At 38.4% G+C, this 22,500-nt stretch overlaps 1 protein-coding gene across 9 annotated transcripts in view; it reads right to left on the bottom strand.

The window, feature by feature from the left end:
* Positions 1–22,500, bottom strand: part of LOC138019970 (zinc finger CCHC domain-containing protein 14-like) — a 129,106-nt gene that overhangs the window by 80,144 nt on the left and 26,462 nt on the right. For all 9 annotated transcript variants that reach the window (XR_011126281.1, XR_011126278.1, XR_011126280.1 and 6 more), the window contains exons 3-4: positions 20,221–20,321; positions 19,226–19,297 (exon numbers count right to left, since the gene is read on the bottom strand). Coding sequence is in view for 5 of the 9 variants with exons in the window: in XM_068866950.1 (XP_068723051.1) it covers positions 19,226–19,297; positions 20,221–20,321 (173 nt within the window). In the remaining 4 variants the exon portion in view is untranslated. The remainder of the gene's footprint in view (positions 1–19,225; positions 19,298–20,220; positions 20,322–22,500) is intronic.

The following is a 22,500-nucleotide window of genomic DNA, read 5'->3' as shown; positions in this document are numbered from 1 at the left end:
TCCAATTTTCCTGTAATTGTGCTTTTTTCGACAAGGAAGAGTTATGCAAAAAGTTGGTTGTATTACAACTTTTCTGCATTCAATCAATGCGACACGTGAATCGGATGAAAATGGTCGATTTTCAGCCCGGTTGGGACTCGTTAACTTGATGCCATGGCGTGAAATTGAAAATGTTGTTTTTCTCGGAAATACCGAAATATTTAAGGAAAGAAAACGCATGGCGTTTTTACTTTTACTGAGGCCTACTTATATGCAAAAGTAGGGCGAATACAAATTTTCAACTCTTACCGCACTATATTTGAATTTTGTGGGCATTTGCTCTTAAAAGGGAAAGATACATTCTTTCTCCTTTGGAAGATGTTGCTCCAAAATTGGCGGGAGCTAAGGTGTTTTAATAAGAATACATCAAGTGGTTATCGGCAGATACCTTGACACCCAGAAAGCTCAAGGCTGACAGCCTTTATCACACCAAGTGGCCGTTTCTGTTTCTGACGGCTACCATTTGGGATAACGTCTGCTCCAGAAATTTTACAGAAAAGAATGACCAACCTCCTCAAGGATCAGAAAGGCGTGGCTGCTATCCAAAATGACATTGTTCGAGACCATTGAAAAGTCTGGACTGAAGCTGAACGAGAAGAAGTGTGAAATCCGAAAGCCTAAGATATGCTATTTTGGAAATGTTGTTAGCGAAGAAGGGATTAGACCAGACCCAGACAAAGTCAAGGGAATTCAAGAACTTTCTGAACCACGTAATGTACCAGAATTGTGTCAAGTGCTGGGAATGATCAATTACCTTGGAAGATTCCTACCAAACATATCACATGTGATCACTCCAATGACTGAATTACTTAAATGTGATAGCGCCTGGAATTGGTCCCATCAACAGCCAGAAGCCTTCGACAAGGTCAAAGCCATGGTTACCACTGACAGTACCTATCCTAGCTTTCTATGACGTCGACAAGCCTACAGTGGTTAGTGCAGATGCAAGCAGCTATGGACTGGGCGATGTTCTTCTACAAAAGCATGGTGACCAGTTACGTCCTGTTGCATTTGTGTCTCGTACCTTAACGGATTCAGAAAAGAAGTATGTCCAAATTGAAAAAGAATGTTAGCATCGGTGTGGGCATGTGAGAAGTTTTCTCGTTATCTATTTAGTCTGGAGTCTTTCAACTCTTGACCAATCATAAGCCGTTGGTACTCTTTCAATAAATCCTCTAGCAGCTGCAGCCCTGTCCAAGACACACAGACACACAAGAAGATGTCAAAGCGTATGTCAATGCAGCCAAAATGGAAAGACCTGCATCACCTGAGAAGATTGAACAGATCAAGTGCGCTACTGCATCAGATCCACAACTGAGGCGCATTCTCGATTATACTGTCAGTGGGTGGCCAAAGTATGCTAAAGATGTACCGGAAGAAATACGCAAATATCACGCAGTACGTGGTGAACTCTCTATAGTGGATGGCAAGATCATTTATCATAATCGCCTCGTGATACCTTCCTCTTTACGGTCTGAAGTATTGGAACCTATCCATGATGGTCACCAGGGCATGACTAGGTGTCGTGAGAGAGCTAATATGTCCGTTTGGTGGCCTGGTATCAGCCGCGACATTCAAGCAAAGTTTCAGGTTGTGAGTTTTGCCAAGAGAACTTACCTAGTCAGAGAAAGGAACCACTCATCCCAACGTCTCCTCCAAAGAGAGTGTTGTGTGAACACCAAGGGAAGCAGTTTCTAGTTGTCATTGACTATTACTCAAGATTTCCCGAAATTGCTTTCATGTCCAGTACTACCAGTGATGCTGTGATCAATAAGATGAAGGACATCTTTGCCTGATGGGGAGTACTAGAAGAAATTGTGAGTGACAACGGATTACAATTTTCATCAGAACAGTTCCGAAAATTTAGTCAAGAGTATGACTTCAAGCATGTCACTGCTAGCCCTTATTACACACAAGCAAACGGTGAGGCAGAAAGTGGAGTTCATATTGCCAAGAAAATAGTGAGGCAGCGTGACCCTTTTGTTGCGCTTATGTCTTACAGAGCAAAACCTTGTACCGCCACTGGTGTAAGTCCTTACCAGCTAATGACGGGAAGAGAAATTCCCACCCTTCTACCTAGTACATGGCAATCGAACTTAAAGCAGGTTCTACCAAGCCAAGAAGCAGTTGCTAGAAAGGATGAGGAAACTAAAACCGCTTATGGCCGACACTTTGACAAGAGGCATGGTGTACTCTTCCTCTACAGCCAGGAGACTCAGTTTGTGTGAAGCTAGATCAGCAAAAACTATGGAAGACACCTGGGCAAGTCATCGCAAGAAGTCCGGTTCCTAGGTCGTACATCATCCAGACACCAAAAGGCATGGTGCGTAGGAACCGCAGACACCTGCGCACCGTGAAGAGTCCCAGAAGAGTGCATAATGAGCAAGAGTTGGATGTTGACATGGAGCCATGTGAAAAGCCCAGTTTAACATAAGTTAGGACTTATAGCGGTCGCATTGTTAGAAAGCCCTCTCGATTTAAAGACGGTTTGATTTGACTGATAGACATTTTATGTCTTATATCTGAGACGTCTTAAGCTAGTGGTTCTGTATTCTTTCAAGTTTTATGATGCGTTTGTTCCCTTTTATTTAAGTCAAAGAAAATTGAGGTGGGAGATGTCATGTGAATGCATTAAGTCACGCATGTGCCGGAAAGGACCTGTAGGATACCTTGTGGAAAAGAAAGGATTGAGCGAGAAACATGTGTTGACTGTTTTATAGTTCAATAAATGTTGAGTTAAACGGAAACGTCTTCGAAGTGTTAACATGATACCCCTCTGCCCCAAATAAAACATTTTTTTGGTTCCAGTTAAAAGTGATTTTTTTAGACTTCTAACTACTGTAAACGTCCATGTATAAGCTGCATCCGTAGATAAGCTGCACCCCGAATTTAGAAGCGCAGATTTTGGAAAAAAATGTAATACAATAAAGTTTAAAGTTCCAGTAATGTTCTATTGCTATAAACCAACAAGGACAAACAATCAAGGTTTCACCATAAAGTTGAAATTCCTTCGATATTGAAACAAAACGAACGAGTGCTTAGTAGCCAAGCTTTAAATGTGGGGAGGAGTCTGGGCAAGGGCCTAGGTATCATGACCACATCTACTCTCGGTTTTCACATGACGTCACGACCGCCATGTTGGTGCCCCTAAACAAAGAAAAGGCGGCCATGTTGGTGCCCTGACCAAATCCTCCCGGAATTTAACTCTATTATTATGCAAACGCTTCCTTTTGCTTTCGTTGAAAAACATGGCTGTTGATCGTGTGAGTGAAAACCAGCGATAAAGATGTACCCGCAATAGGCGAAAATATTCATGCAGAACAGGAGCTTGATAATGCAGTCGATAAATTTTCCGAGAAGGTGGTCAAGGACAAGGAAACAGTCGGCCATTTACCTCGCGAGTACTCGCGAATTTTGTGGTATTTTATCGCATGTGGCGGAAAGATATGTGTGGAAGCGACTGGCTGAAGACGTCACTGCAAACAGCTGTGCGGAGGAATGGAGATTCCTTGTAGGTTGGTGTTTACTTGTTTGAGTAAAGCGAAAATTACTCGCTTGAAAGAACTCTTGGAGAGCAAGATTCGCTCTTTTAGGAGCCACCACTCATTAAAAAGCCAATGAACAACAGCAACATCATGCTCTCAGTTTCTTTTATGTTTCTTTAATGAGATCTTGAGAAGTTGTATGAATATTAATTAGGTTTTTTTAAAACTCCAAACACAGATGTATCCATGGATAAGCCGCACCCTTGATTTATGGCTTCAATTTTGTGAAAAAAAGTGCGGCTTATACATGGACGTTTACGGAATATATTGTTTTGTATATTTACCTCCACCAAATTCCATCTATAACAAGAAAGTGATGAAAAAAAAAAAAAAAGAAAAGAAAGGGATAAAAATAATAACATCACCAAAACCCAAAAGATAAAATTCTTCAAACATTCAACACATTAACAAATTATTGGATGATTAAGTTAATCGTGAACAGAGAAAACTACACGGCATTTGGACTACCGTTTTGGAAATACACATAGATATAGTTATAGTCGTTGATTGCGTGATTGTCAGTTTCGTTTCTTAAATCTCTAGGGTATTATGAAGAACAGATCAATTAGAGAGTGACAGATACCAGAAATTCCTATGTAATCAAGGGCCTTGATGTAAATTTAAAAATGTTTTCTATAGCGTGGGATTTTTGCAGTGATTGAAAGCACCAGAGTAAAGACTGTATCAAGCAAGATTGTGATTACCGGTAAATAAACCTAAAATATTGAAACTTGTGACTTGTGGAGAACACTGTTTATTGGAAGGTGAGCATTCTTCACATTCAAAGGGCATTGATTGTCAAGTGCACTTTTTAATCAAATGCAGAATCCTAACACATCTCTTTGAACAGGGACACTGCAGACTTTAAACAATCAATCGAGTGTTTTTCCCACGTGAATGCGGTGTATTCACTCCAGGCGACTGAATTAAAAATAATAATACTAAAAAATATAAGGAACATGGAGAAAAAAACCATTAATATCAAGAAGTATAATTTTGTGTTCTTGTTTTATTTTGGTCCAAGAAAAAGTGGTGTCAACTGGCTGTATACGAGATCGAAATTTTGTAAGTGGGGTTGGCTGCTACTGAACCAGAGCTAACGCCGTTATCAAGACATGTAGTCACGTAGTGTAAACAAGAAGAGCTGACTGATGCAGACCAGAACTCACAATGCCTTCCTAGTGTTTTGCTAAAATAAGCCTCCCTCAGAAAACCAAAAAAGATTTTAACTCTAAGCTCACAAAAAGTTACATTGTAAACATTACAACTTTCTGTTACTTTTCTTTTAGTTTCCTTTTATTATTAATAATATTATTATCCTTCATCCTCCTTTCCAGGAAACCAACGTATCCTGACACTATGAGGGAAACATACGAGCAAGACATTTGAAAACCCGCTCTTGCTGTGTATTTAAACCCCCCGATCTCAAATGGCCCAAAACCATTGAAGTTCCAAATAAACAGCCATGTTCACTCATAAAAGTGCTGATTTTGCTATCCAACTGTTCAACAGTGATGCCACTAAAACGTGACAAGTGGTTAAGGCAGCGCGAGACAAGTAACATACGAGCCATATCCTCCCAGCTAAAACACAGAGAACAGAGCGCAACCAATGTCCCTTCCTTTGTGTCAAATTTTGACCTTCCAACTTGCTGGGTATCTACTCTATTTGCTGAACGTACTGAAAATATGGCCAGTTGTGAGCAGTCCCAAAACATCAACTGAAAATTTCTGGTCATTTCCAGAACTGCTTCCCTGTTAGTGGTATACAAAGTGAAATACATTTTTCAAAGCTTGAACTGCATTTTCCAAACAAATAGTCAAAGTTTCCGGTATTTCAATGTCACTCATATTCACTCAATAACTCATCTAAATCTGTAAAAAATTCACTCTGTTGACTATTATTTGTACCATTTTGGTCAACTTGTGTCACCTCACGATCGGTCCTGTCAGTCATCTTGCCAAGGGACAATTTTGTTTCCAGTCTCTCTCGTTAGCAATGAATGAGGTTGGACCGAATTTGCTGACATGAATTTTGGAGTTGTTGATCTTGACAGCGTTTAGGTGGTCACAGGCGCCCCAAGCTTAGTGTGAGGATGACCGACAAAAACATAAGGATTTGTATGAGAATCCAGATAAAAAGCTTAAGAAGATAATTATATGAAAATAATCTCAATTAAAAAGCCTAACCTTATTGCCATCATGGATACCTTCCTTCCTGTGAGGTTATTTTCCAGATCAGACGCGATTTGAGAGAGTTCTCAATTTCCTGGTTGTCAACAGTTATAATAAAATCCCAAAGCTGGAGACTAAATTCTCAGGTGCCACCAATTTGAGTCAAATATTCCCACGGTCACAATTTCACATAAGAATCAATTGACAAAGGTTGAACTTTCATCTCAACCCACCATCAACGCAATAGCAGTCCTCCGAGCAACGTCACGCAGTGAATATTGCATCCAAGGGCGGTGCTTTAGCACCAAAGTGGCCACATCCTCAACCACTGATAACAAACTGACCCTTACCGGGGTGGCGGACCATACATGTAGTTTGTCAACCGCAAATTTCTTTATGCCCCTGGGTCTCCTGGCATGACTGCACTGACTCAGTCGTCCAATCACAGTCACGCCTCTCTCGTGTTGACAAAGTTCAAACACATTCGTGAAGCCAGAAAGCATTGAAAGATGCAAGAATGAAAGCCGTAGTAAACAAACTTTTGTGCATTCATGCCGCTTTTATTGGTTAATAGGATTTTGTACGTAGTACGCTGTTATCAAGCCTTCAAGGAATTAACATTAATTATGCAAATAAAATTTGTTCCCATAGCTTATCAAGTGTTTTTTGTTATTCTCCTGGGTCTCGCGACACAACTGTTTTCTCTCAGATGCTAATAATTGAATTTCACTGGCTTCAGTAAGTCCAGCCACAAAATACTCATAGCACAATATCCTACGCGAACAAAGTTTAATTGCATGTCAAGAGAGAAGTGATCCTTGCACTTATCTGGAAAATTTAAGCAGGAACCAGTGACTAACGGCGAACAGTTCCCTGACAAGGCTTATGTCACAATATTTTTACAGACCAGGAGCCCATGTACTATCTATTTTTAGACTACTTTTTTTCTGCAAAGAGACAAAGACAATTCCTGTTCGGTGACGATATGACATCAAGTTAGTTTCTTGTGATTGTTCATCAGGCTCCTGCAGGAGTCTCATTAGCAGGAAATTCAATCTAAATATAACTTGCTTGAAGCAATAGTCTGTTATAGACACTTGTACCACGTACAAACCACTTTTCAAATATAAGTTCCTTACATTCATCGAATCCTTCACCGGAACAAATGAGCCCAAGAAATTGACTTGCTCCCAACTGAGTGGCTTCAAAGCTCAGTTGGTAGAGCATTGCACCAGCATCATAGAGGTCATGGCTTTGAATCCCATTGAAGCCGACTGAATTTTTCAGGTGTCTATAATTAGAGACAATTGCTTACATTGTCCAGATACACTGTAAGTGTGAAGATCAGCTGCCTCTTTTGTCAAAAGATTCTATCTCGTCCCCAGTCTTACAGAGCTACATGAGAAGCATGCACATGCTAGCAAGTCAATTGCATGATAGCTTGCGAGTCAGTTGAGACACATTTCTCATCCTGCTACAAGCTTCAACGCTTTTCGTATTTCCTGGTTAGAAAACACTAGCATCGTACGTACACTGTAAGTACTAACTCTGCAAATTCTTACTTTGTTATTGTGACTCTAACGATTTCTTCACTTTAGCAAGCTTTCACGCTATGACGAGCACGGGTGAAGACACACAACCTAGCACTGAAATGATTGCACCCGTACGCCCACTGGGCGAAATTCCGGGCCACTGAGCCAAATTATAAAACGACCCACCGGGTCAAGAACTTAATATACATGCAGTCTGCAGTTTTGAATTTGAGTGCCGACTTCGGAAAGTTGACCGCTTATTTAGGTTGAATATGCGAACAACTTTCCATCCCCGATGCACGGAAAAATCGTGACCTACCGGGCTCAAGGCCCAAAGGCCAAAAACGGCGCCACAGTGTGTCCTCTTTGGACTTTGTGGAAGATTCCTCACCCAGGCACAAGACTTCAAAGGACCATGTAGACGCTATTAGCGTCACTGCATCGGAAGAAGACGTAAATGAGCTTCTGTTGAACAGCAGCGAACTGGGAGCAACAACAGACTCCCAAACAGATGTCAATGATGAATTGCTCACCGACCTAAGTGCAGGCCTCCTCAGTGACAAGAAAAAAGACCCCAAAGTCACGAAACAGCTGGCAGGTATTGCAAATAAGCGATAGGCCGAAAAACTTGTTCCCGAGAAAATTACCTCAATTCTAGAGAAATACTTGCAACCGGAAAACTGTACGGAGGTTACTGTCACACGAGTGAACCCTGAAATGTGGGCTCCACTAAATGCGGCTTAAAGGAAAGCCAATCTCCGCATGGCAAACCTTCAACAAGTTCTGCAAAAAACAACTTTTGCTACGGTTATGGCCACAGACAAACTCTTGGGCATGAAAAATGACCCCAAAAACACATCATTACAGTTCAATGAATTGATAATAATAATAATAATAATAATAATAATAACATATTTATATAGCGCAACCTAGACCTCGATGCGCTTTACAATGTTTCGAATAGATATAAAAATGAAATAATAATATAATTAATAAATTGAAACAGTAAAAAATAATAATTTAAAATATACATATATACAAAGCATATTAAATGTGAGTGTCAAGTATTTATGAGTCAATGAGTCAATGAGTCATGAGTCAATGAGTCAATGAGTCAACGAGTTAGTGCAGTTAATTAAACCATAAAATGAAAGCTTAAACTTCAGAGAGCGCTTAGGCCTAATCACTGAAACAAGGGCTTAGGCTTAATCAACAAATTATTGCTATATTGACTGTCTCATTGACTCATAACTCATGACTCATTGACTCATAAAACATGTGTTCTCATTAAATGTGTGGTACTGTTAAATTAGTTAAAAACTCAGATAGTATAGGCTTCCCGGTACAGCATTGATTTTGCTGCTTTCTTAAGATGTCAAGTTTGAGTGACTACGAGAATATTCTTTCTGTAGAAGCAGCATTACAGCTGCTGAGTTTTACTTCATGAACTGGATCAGCGGTTGGAATTAGATAAGGATTTGGCTTCGTGAAGCATGACGATCTTCCTGTTCTGATCGATGCTTCAAGATCACGGAATGCTTCAGAAAAAGAGCATTTCACAAGAGCTTTTGTTAACAAATTCGACCATCAGTGTTGAAGGGTTTATCGGTGACTACTTGCGTACATGTAAGGGACTTACATGTAACTGCACCAAGCTGGAGTGTTTTGGCTTTGTTCCTGGAACAAACTAAGTTCACCCTTGTGGCATATGGAATAATTACAACTTGTAGGGTAAGTTGCTTACGTTCTCAAAAATTTAGATCCCTAAGATTTAAGGAACGTTGTGTTAGCTGTGATTTTTATCCTTCAAATGAATGGTAAGTAAATACAGCAAGATCTGTCACGCAGTCACAATTAGTTATCAGAAAATATTTGGTGTTTACATGACCGCTCGATTGAAACCATTACATGTATGTGATGAACTTCGCTCGACGTGTTGTCGAATTCCGGCTCTGTTCAAAACGAAATTTCAAGTATTTGCTGGCAAAGTGTTTTCCTTGAGTGTTCTGCCTTTGTTCCCAAAACCAACTCAGAGCTCGATCATGTGTAGCATGTAAGTTTCTCTAAAGCTGAATTCAAGAGTGCAAAATTAGCAAATTTTACATGCACATGATGAAAGAAACCTTGTGTTTGTAGTGTGTTATAATTCCCTTCTAATCAGTGATCGATACATGCAAGTAAATACAGCAAGCTTTGGCACACAGTTCATACAACAGTTATCAAAATATATTTCATGTAAATTACATGACAATCGATTGGATGAATTACGTGATTAACTTTGCTCAATCATTGTCGAACTTCGGTTCTGTGCTTAGCGAAATTTCGTGTACTTAATGGCGAAAGAACATTATTGATCGCGAATTTTCGGTGAGGTGTTGAAAGCCCAACAAAATTTCGCTCGAAACACATTGAATTGTCCCTGGAATTTTCGCACGATTTTTCGATGAAAATTCGCAAAGACAAAGAACGAAATTCGCGCATTTCACTTGCATTACTTTTGCACAGTACTGTACCTGCATTGGAACGTCTGCGCGTAGCTTCTCTATTTTAGAGGCAAAGAAGAGAGAAAATTGTTATGCAATTTTAGTAGTGCTATTACAACTTGGTAATGGTTTCTCTTTCTTGACGTGGAACAGACCATCAATAAGATGGAAAAGCTGATTTGGATCCTTCTCCATTATCTTATTGTGGTAGTAATCAGATTTTGCAGCGTTTATCTCTGTTAAGTCGATAACACACTGTTCATGATAGATCTGACGGTGAACTTCCAAACATGTACAAATGTATTTACACTCACACTGACGTTTCATATGTTTAAGTTCCTGTAAGTGTGAATTAAACCACGGAGCATTTGGTCAAAGTACTGAAATACGAGTGACCTCAGGAGCATGTTTATCCAAAAGCGCACATAAGGAGACATCCACAATGACAACAGCAGTGTTGACATCAGATGGCTGATCTTGTGTTTGTAGGCATTCTCTTAGATCACTTTTCCAATTCTCCATGTTGATACTACGGATGAAACGCCGACGAACCACCTTTTTTGACAATAACAAACCTTAAAGGTTTCACCTTTTTTGACAATAACAAACAACGTCGATGTTGTAGCCTTTCTTGGGCATGCTGCCCATGAGTTGTCCCACTTAAGACAAGAAAAACTAAAGCCAGCCCTTAAGCCAGCGTACCACGCTCTTTGCTCCTCTGAGACGGTCACCGCCTCCACTAAATATCTTTTTGGCGACAATCTCGCCAAACAGCTACGGGATGCCAAAGGAACAAATCGCATTGGAAATGCCGTCGGCTCGTCAAAGCACGACCACAGACCAATTCACCGAGACTCCTCGTGGCCTAACAGGCGTAGCAACGCTTACAAAAGTGGGTCTGCAAACCGGCAGCATTTTTCGGGGAAGGATCCCCATTCAAAGGTACGGAAAAAGTACGACCACAGCCAAAAGAAAGGCCGAAGAAATACAACAACTCAACATCCAACTAAAAAATTCGGTGAGTGATTTCCCTTTGTTTATAGAAGCCACACTCCGGCTTTACCTTCAAAGTCGTTGCGACACTTTTCAGGCCGGAAACATATCACATTCCCTAGATGCTTGGAAGGGAATTACATCTGATAAAGACATAATTATTATGTACGGTAATGGGCACGTCCATTGAGTTTTGTGACAAGCCAATTCAGCATTATCTCCCGAAATCGGTGAGATCTGAAAGGGAAATCCAAATTATCCTTGGCTGGTGAGACAAACAAACTGCTCTCAAAAGGAGTTCTTGAAGTCAAAGACCACAGTGACAAAGAAATAATTTCTGACATATTTTTGAGAGATAAGAAGGATGGCAGTCATATAATGATCCTTAAACCTGTATGCAGCAAAAGCCCACCTTAAGATGGACACCCTGCATACAATTACAAACTTGATCGAGAAAGATTGCTTTATGGCCTCCATCGATCTACAAGACGCTGACTTCTCTGTCCCAATCACAAGAGAGGATAGAAAATACCTCAAAGTTAAATGCTCAGTTTCCTCGATACGTGGCATATTGACCTGACCCAGGGGCGAAGGCAGTGGACGCTTTTACAATCTATTGGTCTGTACTAAAATTATTATGCTTTCCCGCCTTTCAGTATCATTGCAGCAGTACTGAAGAAAAGAAAGGAGGGCAAGGCCACAGGCATAATTATGTATCCTTCCCCACTGGCCAACACAGGCTTGGTGGAAAAAATGGCGATCCGCAAAAGCATTGTACTCCCACCAAGCCGATCCCTGCTACATCTACCGACCCTCCCCAATCAGATCCACCCTCTACACAAACCCCTATCTCTCCCTTTTTTTTTTGGATTGCATTGCACACAACTATTTACATAAGCTTCATTACAATACTTAACTACTTCACTAAACATAATAAACAGGACCTACAATACAACACAACTAATTCACACTCACGAACAAGTTTACCTAGCAAAATCACACTTATTTGAGCCTGACATATTCTAAATTATTCAACTACCTCTACATGTAGTATTTACAATGTATATTGCCCACTTCTTCCTAAACATAATTATGTAAATTATTATTTTTAGTCTCATACTTTAATTTAACTTTTGACTGAAAACCTTGTATACTTGGAAGTTCTTTATTCCTTCTACACACCCAATGCCCATAGATAAATTTTTCCTATAAGTAACAGATAGTTAAGTAAGGGAAGTTCTGGTGTTAGAAGACCGATTATAATCTTATTATCTTGTCAAAGATAAGTAATTGAATAAGAGTAATCATAAAAAAAATGCGGCATTGTTTCTGATTCTCGTTTGCAGAAAGAACATAGATCATCTGCAACGTACCCAATTTTGTATAGTTTTGAATTCGTATAGAGTATAGAGTTCAATACTTTGAACTGAAAGGCCTTGACATATGGCTCAAAAGCAACTGCAAATTCACACTTCAATTTTCTTGTGTTATTTGGAAAGCAAGCCTTTTAACAAACAAAAAGAGAGTAATTATAGTCTTTTGATTTCTTTTTAGTTAAATCAGAAAGGTCGCGGTCAATTTTAAAAGAGGGATTTAGGGCTGTATAATCTGGATTATAATAGGCATTCCTTAGATCGAGCAGTACACAATATTGAAGACCGATCCATTCCAAAAAATTCGTCTTCGGTATGTGTTTTGCGATTAGTTCATAACAATCAATGTTAAAACGCAGTTCTCCCACTATCTGAATTCCATAATTCAAAGTACCTTTTATAAGAGACTGCTTTGTGGTTTATTCTTATTTCCTGGTTATTCCAAATTCGGTATAAAGCCAATTAGTTTCAACCACATTATCTTTCCGAAATTCAGTCCACCATTTCAATAACTCCATGTAGAATTGAGAACTGCATGATAGTTAAGTCTTTGATGATGTTGCAATTAAAAAGAAACAGACCACCTCTTTCTTTCGGAAGAATAATTATTCTAAATAATTTTTCCATATGCCAGAATTATCGCCAAGCAAGCAAGACTGAGAGATTTAATCATGCTTTCAATATCAACAATTTTGATGCCTCCTTCTTCATAATCATTTATCACAGATTTTCTAGTTACTTTGTCTTACCTTTCCATAACAAGTTGTAAATCAAATGGTTTAATTCTTTAATTATATTTTTAGGGGTAGGTAACAAAGACGCCACGTACACAACCTTCGTTAATCCTCTAGAGGACCAGATGTTAATGAATTTTTTTTATCTTGTCAAGTTTTTCTGTGAAGTTGTTTAGTTCAGATAGAGCAATTTTTTATCGTACAAGAAGAAGATCCCCAGTCCTTTTATAGGATCTAGTGGCCATTTGATTCTAAGTGGTTTCATTTCACTTCCTTTTAAAGATCCTATCCAGAGTCCCTCTGTCTTTGAACTGTTTACCTTTAACCCTGATACTTTTTTAAATTTGTCTAACAATTGAAAAAGTTTATAGAATGAATCTGTATCAGAGAGAACCACCGTAGTATCATCAGCATATTGTAATAATTTGGTCTCTTGTTTATCAATAACAATTCCTTTTATTTCCTCGTTTTCCCTAATGGCAATTGCTAAGGTCTCAAAAGCTAAAAGAAAAGGATAAGGAGACAAATGGTCACCTTGCCTAAGTGTAAGGTTAAAGTATTCTGAAGACAGGCCATTATTATTTTATCACACAGCTTTGAATATTCTTATAAAACGTACTTACCATCACTTAAATTCATGGCCAAAATTGAAGGCGTCTAGACAGTTACACAAGAAGTTCCACTCTGAAGGACGTTCGCGCCAATTGCTACTGCGCATCCTTACAGCACACGCAAATTCACATGCCACGTCATGCATCGAGTGCGCGCGTTAAGTACTAAGATGAACAATGATAGGGCAGATGGCCATTGCTATAGCTTTGCTTGGATTTAACGATCTTGGATGTTCGGTGACCCCTACTTTTCTTTTCTGAAACAGATTTTATTTACAATTATCTCCACATTGTCCAAAAATGAACAAAAAATCAATGTGGGAAGTTAAAAAAAATTCAAGATTTCTGTCCTCGGGACATGCAATCCTGCCATTTTGCAGCTGCAAGGCACACGAAACTATGGTCACTAAATGCGCACTTGTTCTTTAAGGAACCTCAACAGTTAACTGAATTCACTTGATGGGTCCACTTACATGTAAATAAAGTTTGGTAGAGAACATTTCACTTCAAAGATGTAATTGCAATATTTTTTGGGCTTACAGACACTGTGGCCTTATATTCGCTAAAGAAGCCGTATTTGTTCAGATTTAGGGTGTTCTTCCGGGCAAGTTCTCTCCAAAACGAAGTCAGTGACCCCCCATTTTTTTTACATTTCTGACATCACTAGCTCATCATCTTTCTTCAATGGTAAAATTTGCAGAAAAAAAATCAATGTTAGAACATTTTCGCGCGAACGTCCTTAAGTGTCAAATGCTTTATGAAAATCAATAAAAATCATCAAACCAGGTATATTTTCTTTTTCTGTGAAATCCATGATGTCAAGAATCGATCTTACTGTCTCACCAATATAGCGATCTTTGACAAAACCAGTTTGATTACTGTGAATAATATAGGGTAAAACATTTTTAATTCTTGAAGCAATCACTTTCGAGATTATTTTAGAGCCAACGTTGACCAGAGAGATGGGTCTCCAATTTTCTATTAGCGTGTAATCTTTCCCTTGTTTTTCTATTAAAGTAACGACAGCTTGCTTTTGGGAATTAGACATTTCTTCCTTTATAAAGGAGTCATTAACACAATTAATGAACTGTTGACAAATAAGATCCCAATTGGGATTCCATCATTTCCTGGAGACTTGTTATTTTCAAAAGTTTCTAAAATCCTTTTGCATTCTTCTATGGTGATCTGGCCTTCACAGGATAACTTCTTGTTCTTCAGATAATTGAGGTATACTTACACTGTAAATTGTTTAGAAAAGACTTGATGGAATCCGTGTCTATCACTTTTGTTTTGTACAAGTTGCAATAAAAGTCTTTGTTTGTTCAGAAAGTAGTTGGTATGGATCTGTTGTTATAGCGCTGCTAATTACCAATTTTCTGATGTGTTTTTTAACATGATTTCTCTTTTCTAAGTTCACATTAAAGTACTTAGTGCTTCTTTCTCCGTGCTCATGACAGCGAGCTCTTGCACATACAATAATTCCATTTGTTTTCTCTTCATAAAATAATTCCAGTTTCTCTTTAATTTCATTTAACCGAGATCTGTTGTAATCACTTGGATCTTTTTCAAAACGCCAGGTAGCTTCCTTATATTCCTGATTAATCGTCCTTTCTTTGTCATTTCTCTGTTTAGCCTTTTCTTTAGAGTACCTGATAGCGTGCATTCTAATATTGTATTTAATCCACTCCCACACGCAATGTTTATCTGATAATTCTTTTTCCCCATCTGATTTCCATTTAGGTATGTTGACTTTCAGATAATTTAAATATTCTTCATCATCTAATAGGGATCGATACATTCATTTTCCACATGCCAGGTCCTTTTGCCTCTCCAATTTCGCAGAGGTTTAAACTAACTGCCGCATGATCAGTTCTTATTGCAGGGATAATCAATGGAATTTACAAAATCACAAACTTAAGGTTATTGGAAGTAAGCCAAAAATCTAGACGACATAATATAACAGGTGATTTTTGGCTCCAAGTGTAACTTTTTGTTTGAGGATTTTTAAACTCTCCAGATATCGACAAGATCTAATTCACTTTGTAAGCATTCTATACTGTTGACTACCAATTTCCTTGGTATCATTATTCCACCTCTTTTATCTAAAGTTGGGTTTAAAGGACAACTGAAATCTCCGCCTACAATAATGTTCTCCTCGGAATCTAAATTTTCAGTTTGAAGCAAAGTATGCAATTTCTTTAAAAATGGATTGTTGTTTGGTGCATAAATATTGACAAGTAGATATACTTTATCATCAACTTGAACTTTAGAAATAATAATGCATCCCAAAGGATCTGGAACTGTACAAAGCACTGTACAATTTGCCTTGTTGTTTATCAGTATTGCGGTACCACATGAATTTAGACTACCGTGTGAAAAAAGCATTTTTCTGCCCCATTCACGTTGCCATTGATTTTCTGTTGCTTTATTTGAATGTGTTTCACGTCTGCATTCTTTCTGCGACACCATGTGAAAATGGTGCGTCTTTTTTTAAAATTGCTAACTCCCCTTACATTCAAAGAAACTATTTTTAAAGCAGCTGACAAGATTTTAACATCCATAAACAATAAACTCCAAATCTAAAAGCTAGAATTCTCAACAAAAGAGTGGAGTTTGAAGAAATTAAGAACCATACTAACTTTGTTCCTGATTGTTTTGAGTTAAATACAAACAAGAACTTTCTTTGCTTAAAGGTCAATAGTGTGGATGCTACAAACAAACCTCCCACTGAAATAAAACAGAATAATTCACAACAAGAAAACACACATAAACGAATAAACACATAATCCAGCTCTAAGAATGAAAGATGGAACAAATTAAACTCCATCTAACATTCAGAGCTCTCTCCTAACCGCCAAATCGATATCAAATCACAATTTATTTGGAAATAACCCTAAACCGCAGAAATGTAATTGAAAGCGCATAGCTTAACAAACAGAATATTACACTGGAACAAATTTACCATTGATATAGACTTTGTCCCGTTCTGCTTTACTAAAATATACCTTCATACTATTTCTCTTTGCTTCCTTTAACTTCGACATTTGTTTTCGTCTGCACTCGATATTTTCTTGGGGATAATCTTCTAGGACTTTAATATCTGGGTCTCGAAACTGAAACGAAGCTCTCAATACCATCTCATGATCCTGGTAACGCAGAAATCTTGCTATAATCGGTCCAGAGACAAGTTTTCCAAAACGATGTACTCTCTGCAATTCAAATTTCTTTTCCGGATCTTCAAATCCAAGGCCATTTAGAAATTCAAGTAACAGTCTTCTGGTCTGCCTCTTATCCAGGAACAACTGAACAACCATAACATCTCCCCGACAGCAATAGACATCATAATGGCATCTTGGTGCTCTGGCACCAGCAAACAATAACAGACCTACCTCAAACGCTGGGAAAAGTAATGCCAATCTAAAGGACTTGGCAAATTCGAGGCAACAGTGGAAAATGGAATAGACTTCCTGGCAACTCTGTTCAGCGCAGGTTTAGGATATAGTGCAATCAACACGGCCTGCTCAGTGCTCTCATCTGTGTTGGTGCTGCCTAACAATATAACCTTTGGCTCACACCCGTTAGAAGTCAGATTCCTTAAGGGAGTCTTTGAGCTTAAACCTTCTCTTCCTTGCTACAACAGGATTTGGGATGTTGGAGCTGTACTGCCTACTATACCTTAAAACGTTGGGCCCAGCATCTGAGCTCGATCTGAAACATCCCCAGCCAATTGAACTGATCGCGTACAACCAGGATAAAACCCTGTGTGTTGTATCCCATCTACAAACCTACCTAACCCACACCCAACCGCTTTGCGGGCAACACTCCAAGCTGCTAATCAGCTGCTCTAAGCCCCACAAACTGGTGGCAATATCTACAGCCAGCAAATGGGCTATGGCCGTGTTAAAGGAGGCCAGAGTGGACACTACCTGTTTCTCCGGAAACAGTGCCAGATCAGCGTCCACCTGATACAGCACGCAAAGTGATTTAACCCTCAAGGACATCTTGAAAGCTGGCGGATGGTCCAATGCAGGGACCTTTGCTAGATACTATAACAAACCAGTGCAAGCCAGCCTTGGCAGCCATATTTTAGTGCATTTTAACAATAGCTCCACTTAAGAAAGTATATTACTCTCATGGCCAGTCGCCCTGGCCATCCTTGTTGTTGTAAAAAAAAAAAAACAATTAAATGTTTTTAATGTACCCCACTTATCCTCGCCATACTTAAGTGTGTTTTACATTTATCAACCACTCTTGTACTCCGCTACTATCGACTCTACTACCTTGGTGGCTTGCGTGAACTGAACGTTCTAATCTCATGTAGCTCCGCAGTGACTAACACTGGGGACGAGATAAAATTCTAAAATTAAACAAGACTTACTGGAAGTCGATATTTGATTGGAATTCTTTCTTGTCACCAGTCAGGAACGAAGGAGTTACATGCCCTCCCTCACGTGGGCTACCCACCGACTACTTCGTTCCTCATCCTTTCAGCACACGCGCGTGTTCAAGATTGACTTGCTAGCATGCGCATATTTCTCATGTAACTGCTTTCTTCCTGACTGGTGACGAGAAAGAATTCCAATCAAACATCGACTTCCGGTAAGTCTCGTTTAATTTTAGAATTTTTGTGCTTGTTATTTTGCAAAATGAGGGGTGGTCCACAGGGGTAGTCCATGGACCGGGTCCAAAGGAGTGGTCCATGGACCTGGGGTCCATGTTTTGTATACGTCCTGAATTTTGCTACATTTTGGTGACAATAATTGAAAGGGACACTCATTCGGGAGTGACTGTTTAAACAACAAGGGCTTGTGATTAAACCAAGGTTCCCTACATAACACCGGAGGTTTGTTAGTGCCTTTTGATTTTGTTTTTGTTGTTGGCATGGTAACTTACATGCACTTAAGGCAGGTACAGTGTATCATTAACGAAAAGCAACATAAACCCTCATTAAGGACTAACTGAACAAAAAGAAGTGAAAACAACTTAATGCGGATTAATCTCAGGTGGTTTTCAAAAGTGGTTTAGCATTTTCGCCCTGAAGCAAAACGTCAAAATTAATGGTCTTCACGATTTATTTGTTTCCTGTAGTGTTACATCTTTTTTTTTTTTTTTACCTACGTTGCCGTGTAGCACTTATATTTCGATAGAGTTAACTATTAGAGGGTGATGTGAAGTGCTAGTTTTCTACCCATATAAACTATGTGAGCGTTAGCCCTACTAATGGGAATGGGCCCACACAAGGGCAGAGAACAACGCTGACCAAGGTAGGAATTCAACTCACAAGCTTCAAGTTAGATCATCGCTGCTCTACCGACTGAGCTACAAGGTAAGACAAGAGCAGGTCATGTTGGCTGTGTAGCACTTACATTTTTCAACAGAGTTAACTATTGGAGGGTGAAGTGAAGTGCTAGTTTTCTACCCATATGAACCATGTGAGCATTAGCCCTACTGATGGAAAGGGGCCCTCACAAGGACAGAGAAAAACTCTGACCAGGGTGGGAATTGAACCTAGGATCTTCAGGCTAGATCACCACTGCTGTACCTAATGAGCTTTCTTAATAACTTTCTTAATAACTTTTTACTCAACCATAACCTTAATCCTACCCTGCTTGATGTATGACCATTCTCTCATGGGGTTGAGTATGATTGTATATTGACACCAGGGTTTCCCCAGTCTCTCTATACTCTTGGAAGGAGGCAATATTATTACACTATAAAGAATTCAAAAAAGGTTGACCAACCTTGCATTGAAAGTCAAACATCTCTTCATATGTTCTGTATATCGTTTCTGTTCTTTCATCACACCATGACACCTAGAAAACAGGGTTAGTTCCCTTAACGATTCCTTAAATTTCAGAACATTAGCCAGATTTTCTAGCTTCCACAGTAAGAACTATTCACTTTAACTTCTATATAAACATAAACAGAATGTATGTTTGCACCTTTTGGCATCAAAATACTTTTTTACTTGTTGTACTACTTCAAGGGAAGATCAAATATCATACATTGACATTTTTAAAACCATCTCAATGGACTACATGTAGCTGATAAAGCTGTTAATGCAGTTCATGGATTGATTTTCAATCTTTCTTTTTTTGAAATTATTGAAATGAGTTTGTTTGCAGATCCCCATCCTGTTGAGTGGCATAATTAGAAACAAATATCATGATTTTGTACTACTGATTGTTCATCGAAAAACAAAAATGTGGTAAAATGTTTTCAATTGGCAATTGTGTCTGTTACATGTACATGTCAATAGGACAACTACATGACTTTTGGAGGACAAGTAGCAACAAAAGAAAAAAATGTTTCATAGAGGTGTAGCATGAAACTATGGTATGGTACAGTAAGTTGTTGCTACAATACGATCAGCTAAACAACAGCAAAAACTGAGAAAAGAAGAGAGCAAAAAAACTCGTCCACAAAATTCGCACCAACCCTGGCAATGAAATGGTATCTTCAGGATCTCATTGGCGGAGTGAAGTTGTTTGACATCTCTGCAGCCAATTAGAATCTGGGGGGCAGATGCAATTTCATCCTGCGCATTTCCTGTTTGGCCTTCAAAAAGGCTGTTTTACAAAGGGCAGTTTGTTTGTTTTGATAATAATTAGAATTAATCATCCATCACTTTCTATCTTTTTTACATTAAATTAAACCAATTTCCTCCTGAGGGTGAGACTAATAGATTTTACTCTAATGACAGACGATTTTATTTGAGGGTGAATGGGTTAATTACCTGAACAACATACCAATGACCATCACATTTTCTTGGATCACGTTGTACTTTCTTCTCTTTTATCCTCTCTATTGCTTTCACCTTAATTTCTTTAATGTACACTGAATCGTAAACAAAGAGAGGAACAACTTTGGTTTAGCTGAAGAAGAGAAGCACTGGCTGGATGCAAGTCTTATAACTCAATTTGAAAAATTACCAACCACATTAGATAATGAGCTGCATACATCATTGGAAAAGCAAAGTGTGTCAAACTGGTGGTTAAGAAGAGTATACTTCTAATCTCAGGGGAAACAGTGTTTCATAATGGAAAAGAGCAGATCATAAAAGATTTGTAGAAGCCACAAGTTCTGGAATCTAATCACTGAACATTTATTTGCCTTGTTGCACTGTTTACACCTTTCAAGCAACAGGCAGGTGGGAATTTAGTACTGCATGAAAATCTTAATGGGAAATCAACGCTGAATGCTACTCAGAGTAAGCAAGAAAGCTGATGTTTAATTACATGTGACAAAAGGGGCCATTTGCATGACGACAAAAAGTGCCCCGCCAAGAACAAAGTGCTTGAAGTGCCATAAGGCATTGCTAGGAAGGGAGACAGCCACACATACAGCTTAATGTTTAGGAGAGGAGTTTGAATGTATTAGCACTGTGAGAGAAGAGGACATTATCCAGAAATACAAGTTGTAAATTATGTAAAAGAGGTCATTGTGGTGGTAAAATTATAAATAAAAAAGGAATAATAATTATTATTTGATTCATGATGTAGTCACTTACAATAGGTTGCAAACCGCAATGTCTTGACTGCTCATGCACTACTAAAGTTGACTACATGTAGTTATGCTCTAGTACAATGTTATACATGTTATGGTTCAATTTTCGAATCAGTTTGATTTTTTGAAACTGGTTTATTTTTTTAAGACTGGTTTTATTTTTTTGAAACTGGTTTTATTTTTTTTATTGTGAATAGGTAGAGTGTGATTTGAGTCCAAATAGTGTTTGCCTTGTGAATTTTATGCTTTAAATAGAGTAATGTATTTGTTCTCCTTTCTCTATTACCTGACAACTTAATGTACATTTGTAGATTTCATTCAAACAGTGTGTATGTGTTTTGTCTGGTATTAGTCTTAAAGTCTCAAGTTTTCTCTTTCAGCACAAGGGGTTGTTCATTAGGGTTAGGATTTAGGGTTAGGTTTAGAGAGGTATAGGGTCAAGCTTGAAATTTTTATTTTCAACCAAGGGATGTTTTTCAGCCACAGTTACAGATTAGGCCTAAGCACTGATTTATTATTTTTAGCTATGTATGGTTAGGGTGAATGTCATACTGTAAACAAAGAGATAAATAGATTAATAAAAGCAAAAAGAAAGAATTGTATTGGATAAAATAGTCTTATTACAAAACAAAGGAAATAAACCATGTCACTCATAACATTAACTTCATTTGTTAAATAATGTAACATTGTTTGACAACATTTATTAATTTTTGTATCAAATTGGAAATCAATCAATTGTTTTGAAGATTTGCATGTTTACAAGCTATAGTAAAAGAGATTTCTTTCTTGTAATCAAATTGAAGATTGGTGGCAGTAAACTTCATTAACCTATTTGGAGAAATAAGGGAATGAATTTTTCCAAATTTAGTACTACTCGCGCATATTTATTTTCAATTTGTGTAATTTTGCCCAAAAGCATATTAGGATGAAATGGAGCAGCTAATTGTCAACTTTATCAATTTTTATTGATACTACATCACCAACTCTACATTCACTGCATTTCTTTTCATCTTTCTTGTTGCACTGTTTGATCATCTTCTCGTTGTATTGTGCTTGACCGTCACATATTTTTTGTCATTTTCTTTGGCATTCCTCATTAAATGTATGTTCATAATGTTCAAGTTGAAGGACTTGGCTGGTGTTAAGTTGCTTAGGTTCTTGAGCGGTCTTCAGAATGCACCTCTGTGTCTTTGTCCCGTGATACTTCTCTGTGGGGTTTAATGCCAAACACAGCTTGGTAGGGCGTTGTATTGATTGCCGTGTGAAATGTTATAATTATTTCATTAGGCCTTGTGAAGTCGGCGTTCTTGGTGCCCCGTGTTTCATGGTCATGCCGTTTTTTTGGTTTCCCATTTCGTTAGTAGGCTGCATGGTTCCGATCGATGGTCATTTGTAAGTCCAAGCTGGTTTTGTATTTTCTCTCTCATGTAAAATTTGGCTTTGTCATAGAATTTGTTCTCAAGATAACAGGTTATTTTTGAGTCCTTTGTCTTCAATTGGCTTTTTAGCT

This window comes from Montipora capricornis, chromosome 10, assembly GCF_036669925.1.
Source record: "Montipora capricornis isolate CH-2021 chromosome 10, ASM3666992v2, whole genome shotgun sequence".
Classification (NCBI taxonomy): domain Eukaryota; kingdom Metazoa; phylum Cnidaria; class Anthozoa; order Scleractinia; family Acroporidae; genus Montipora; species Montipora capricornis.
This window is presented reverse-complemented; position numbering and strand designations above follow the sequence as displayed.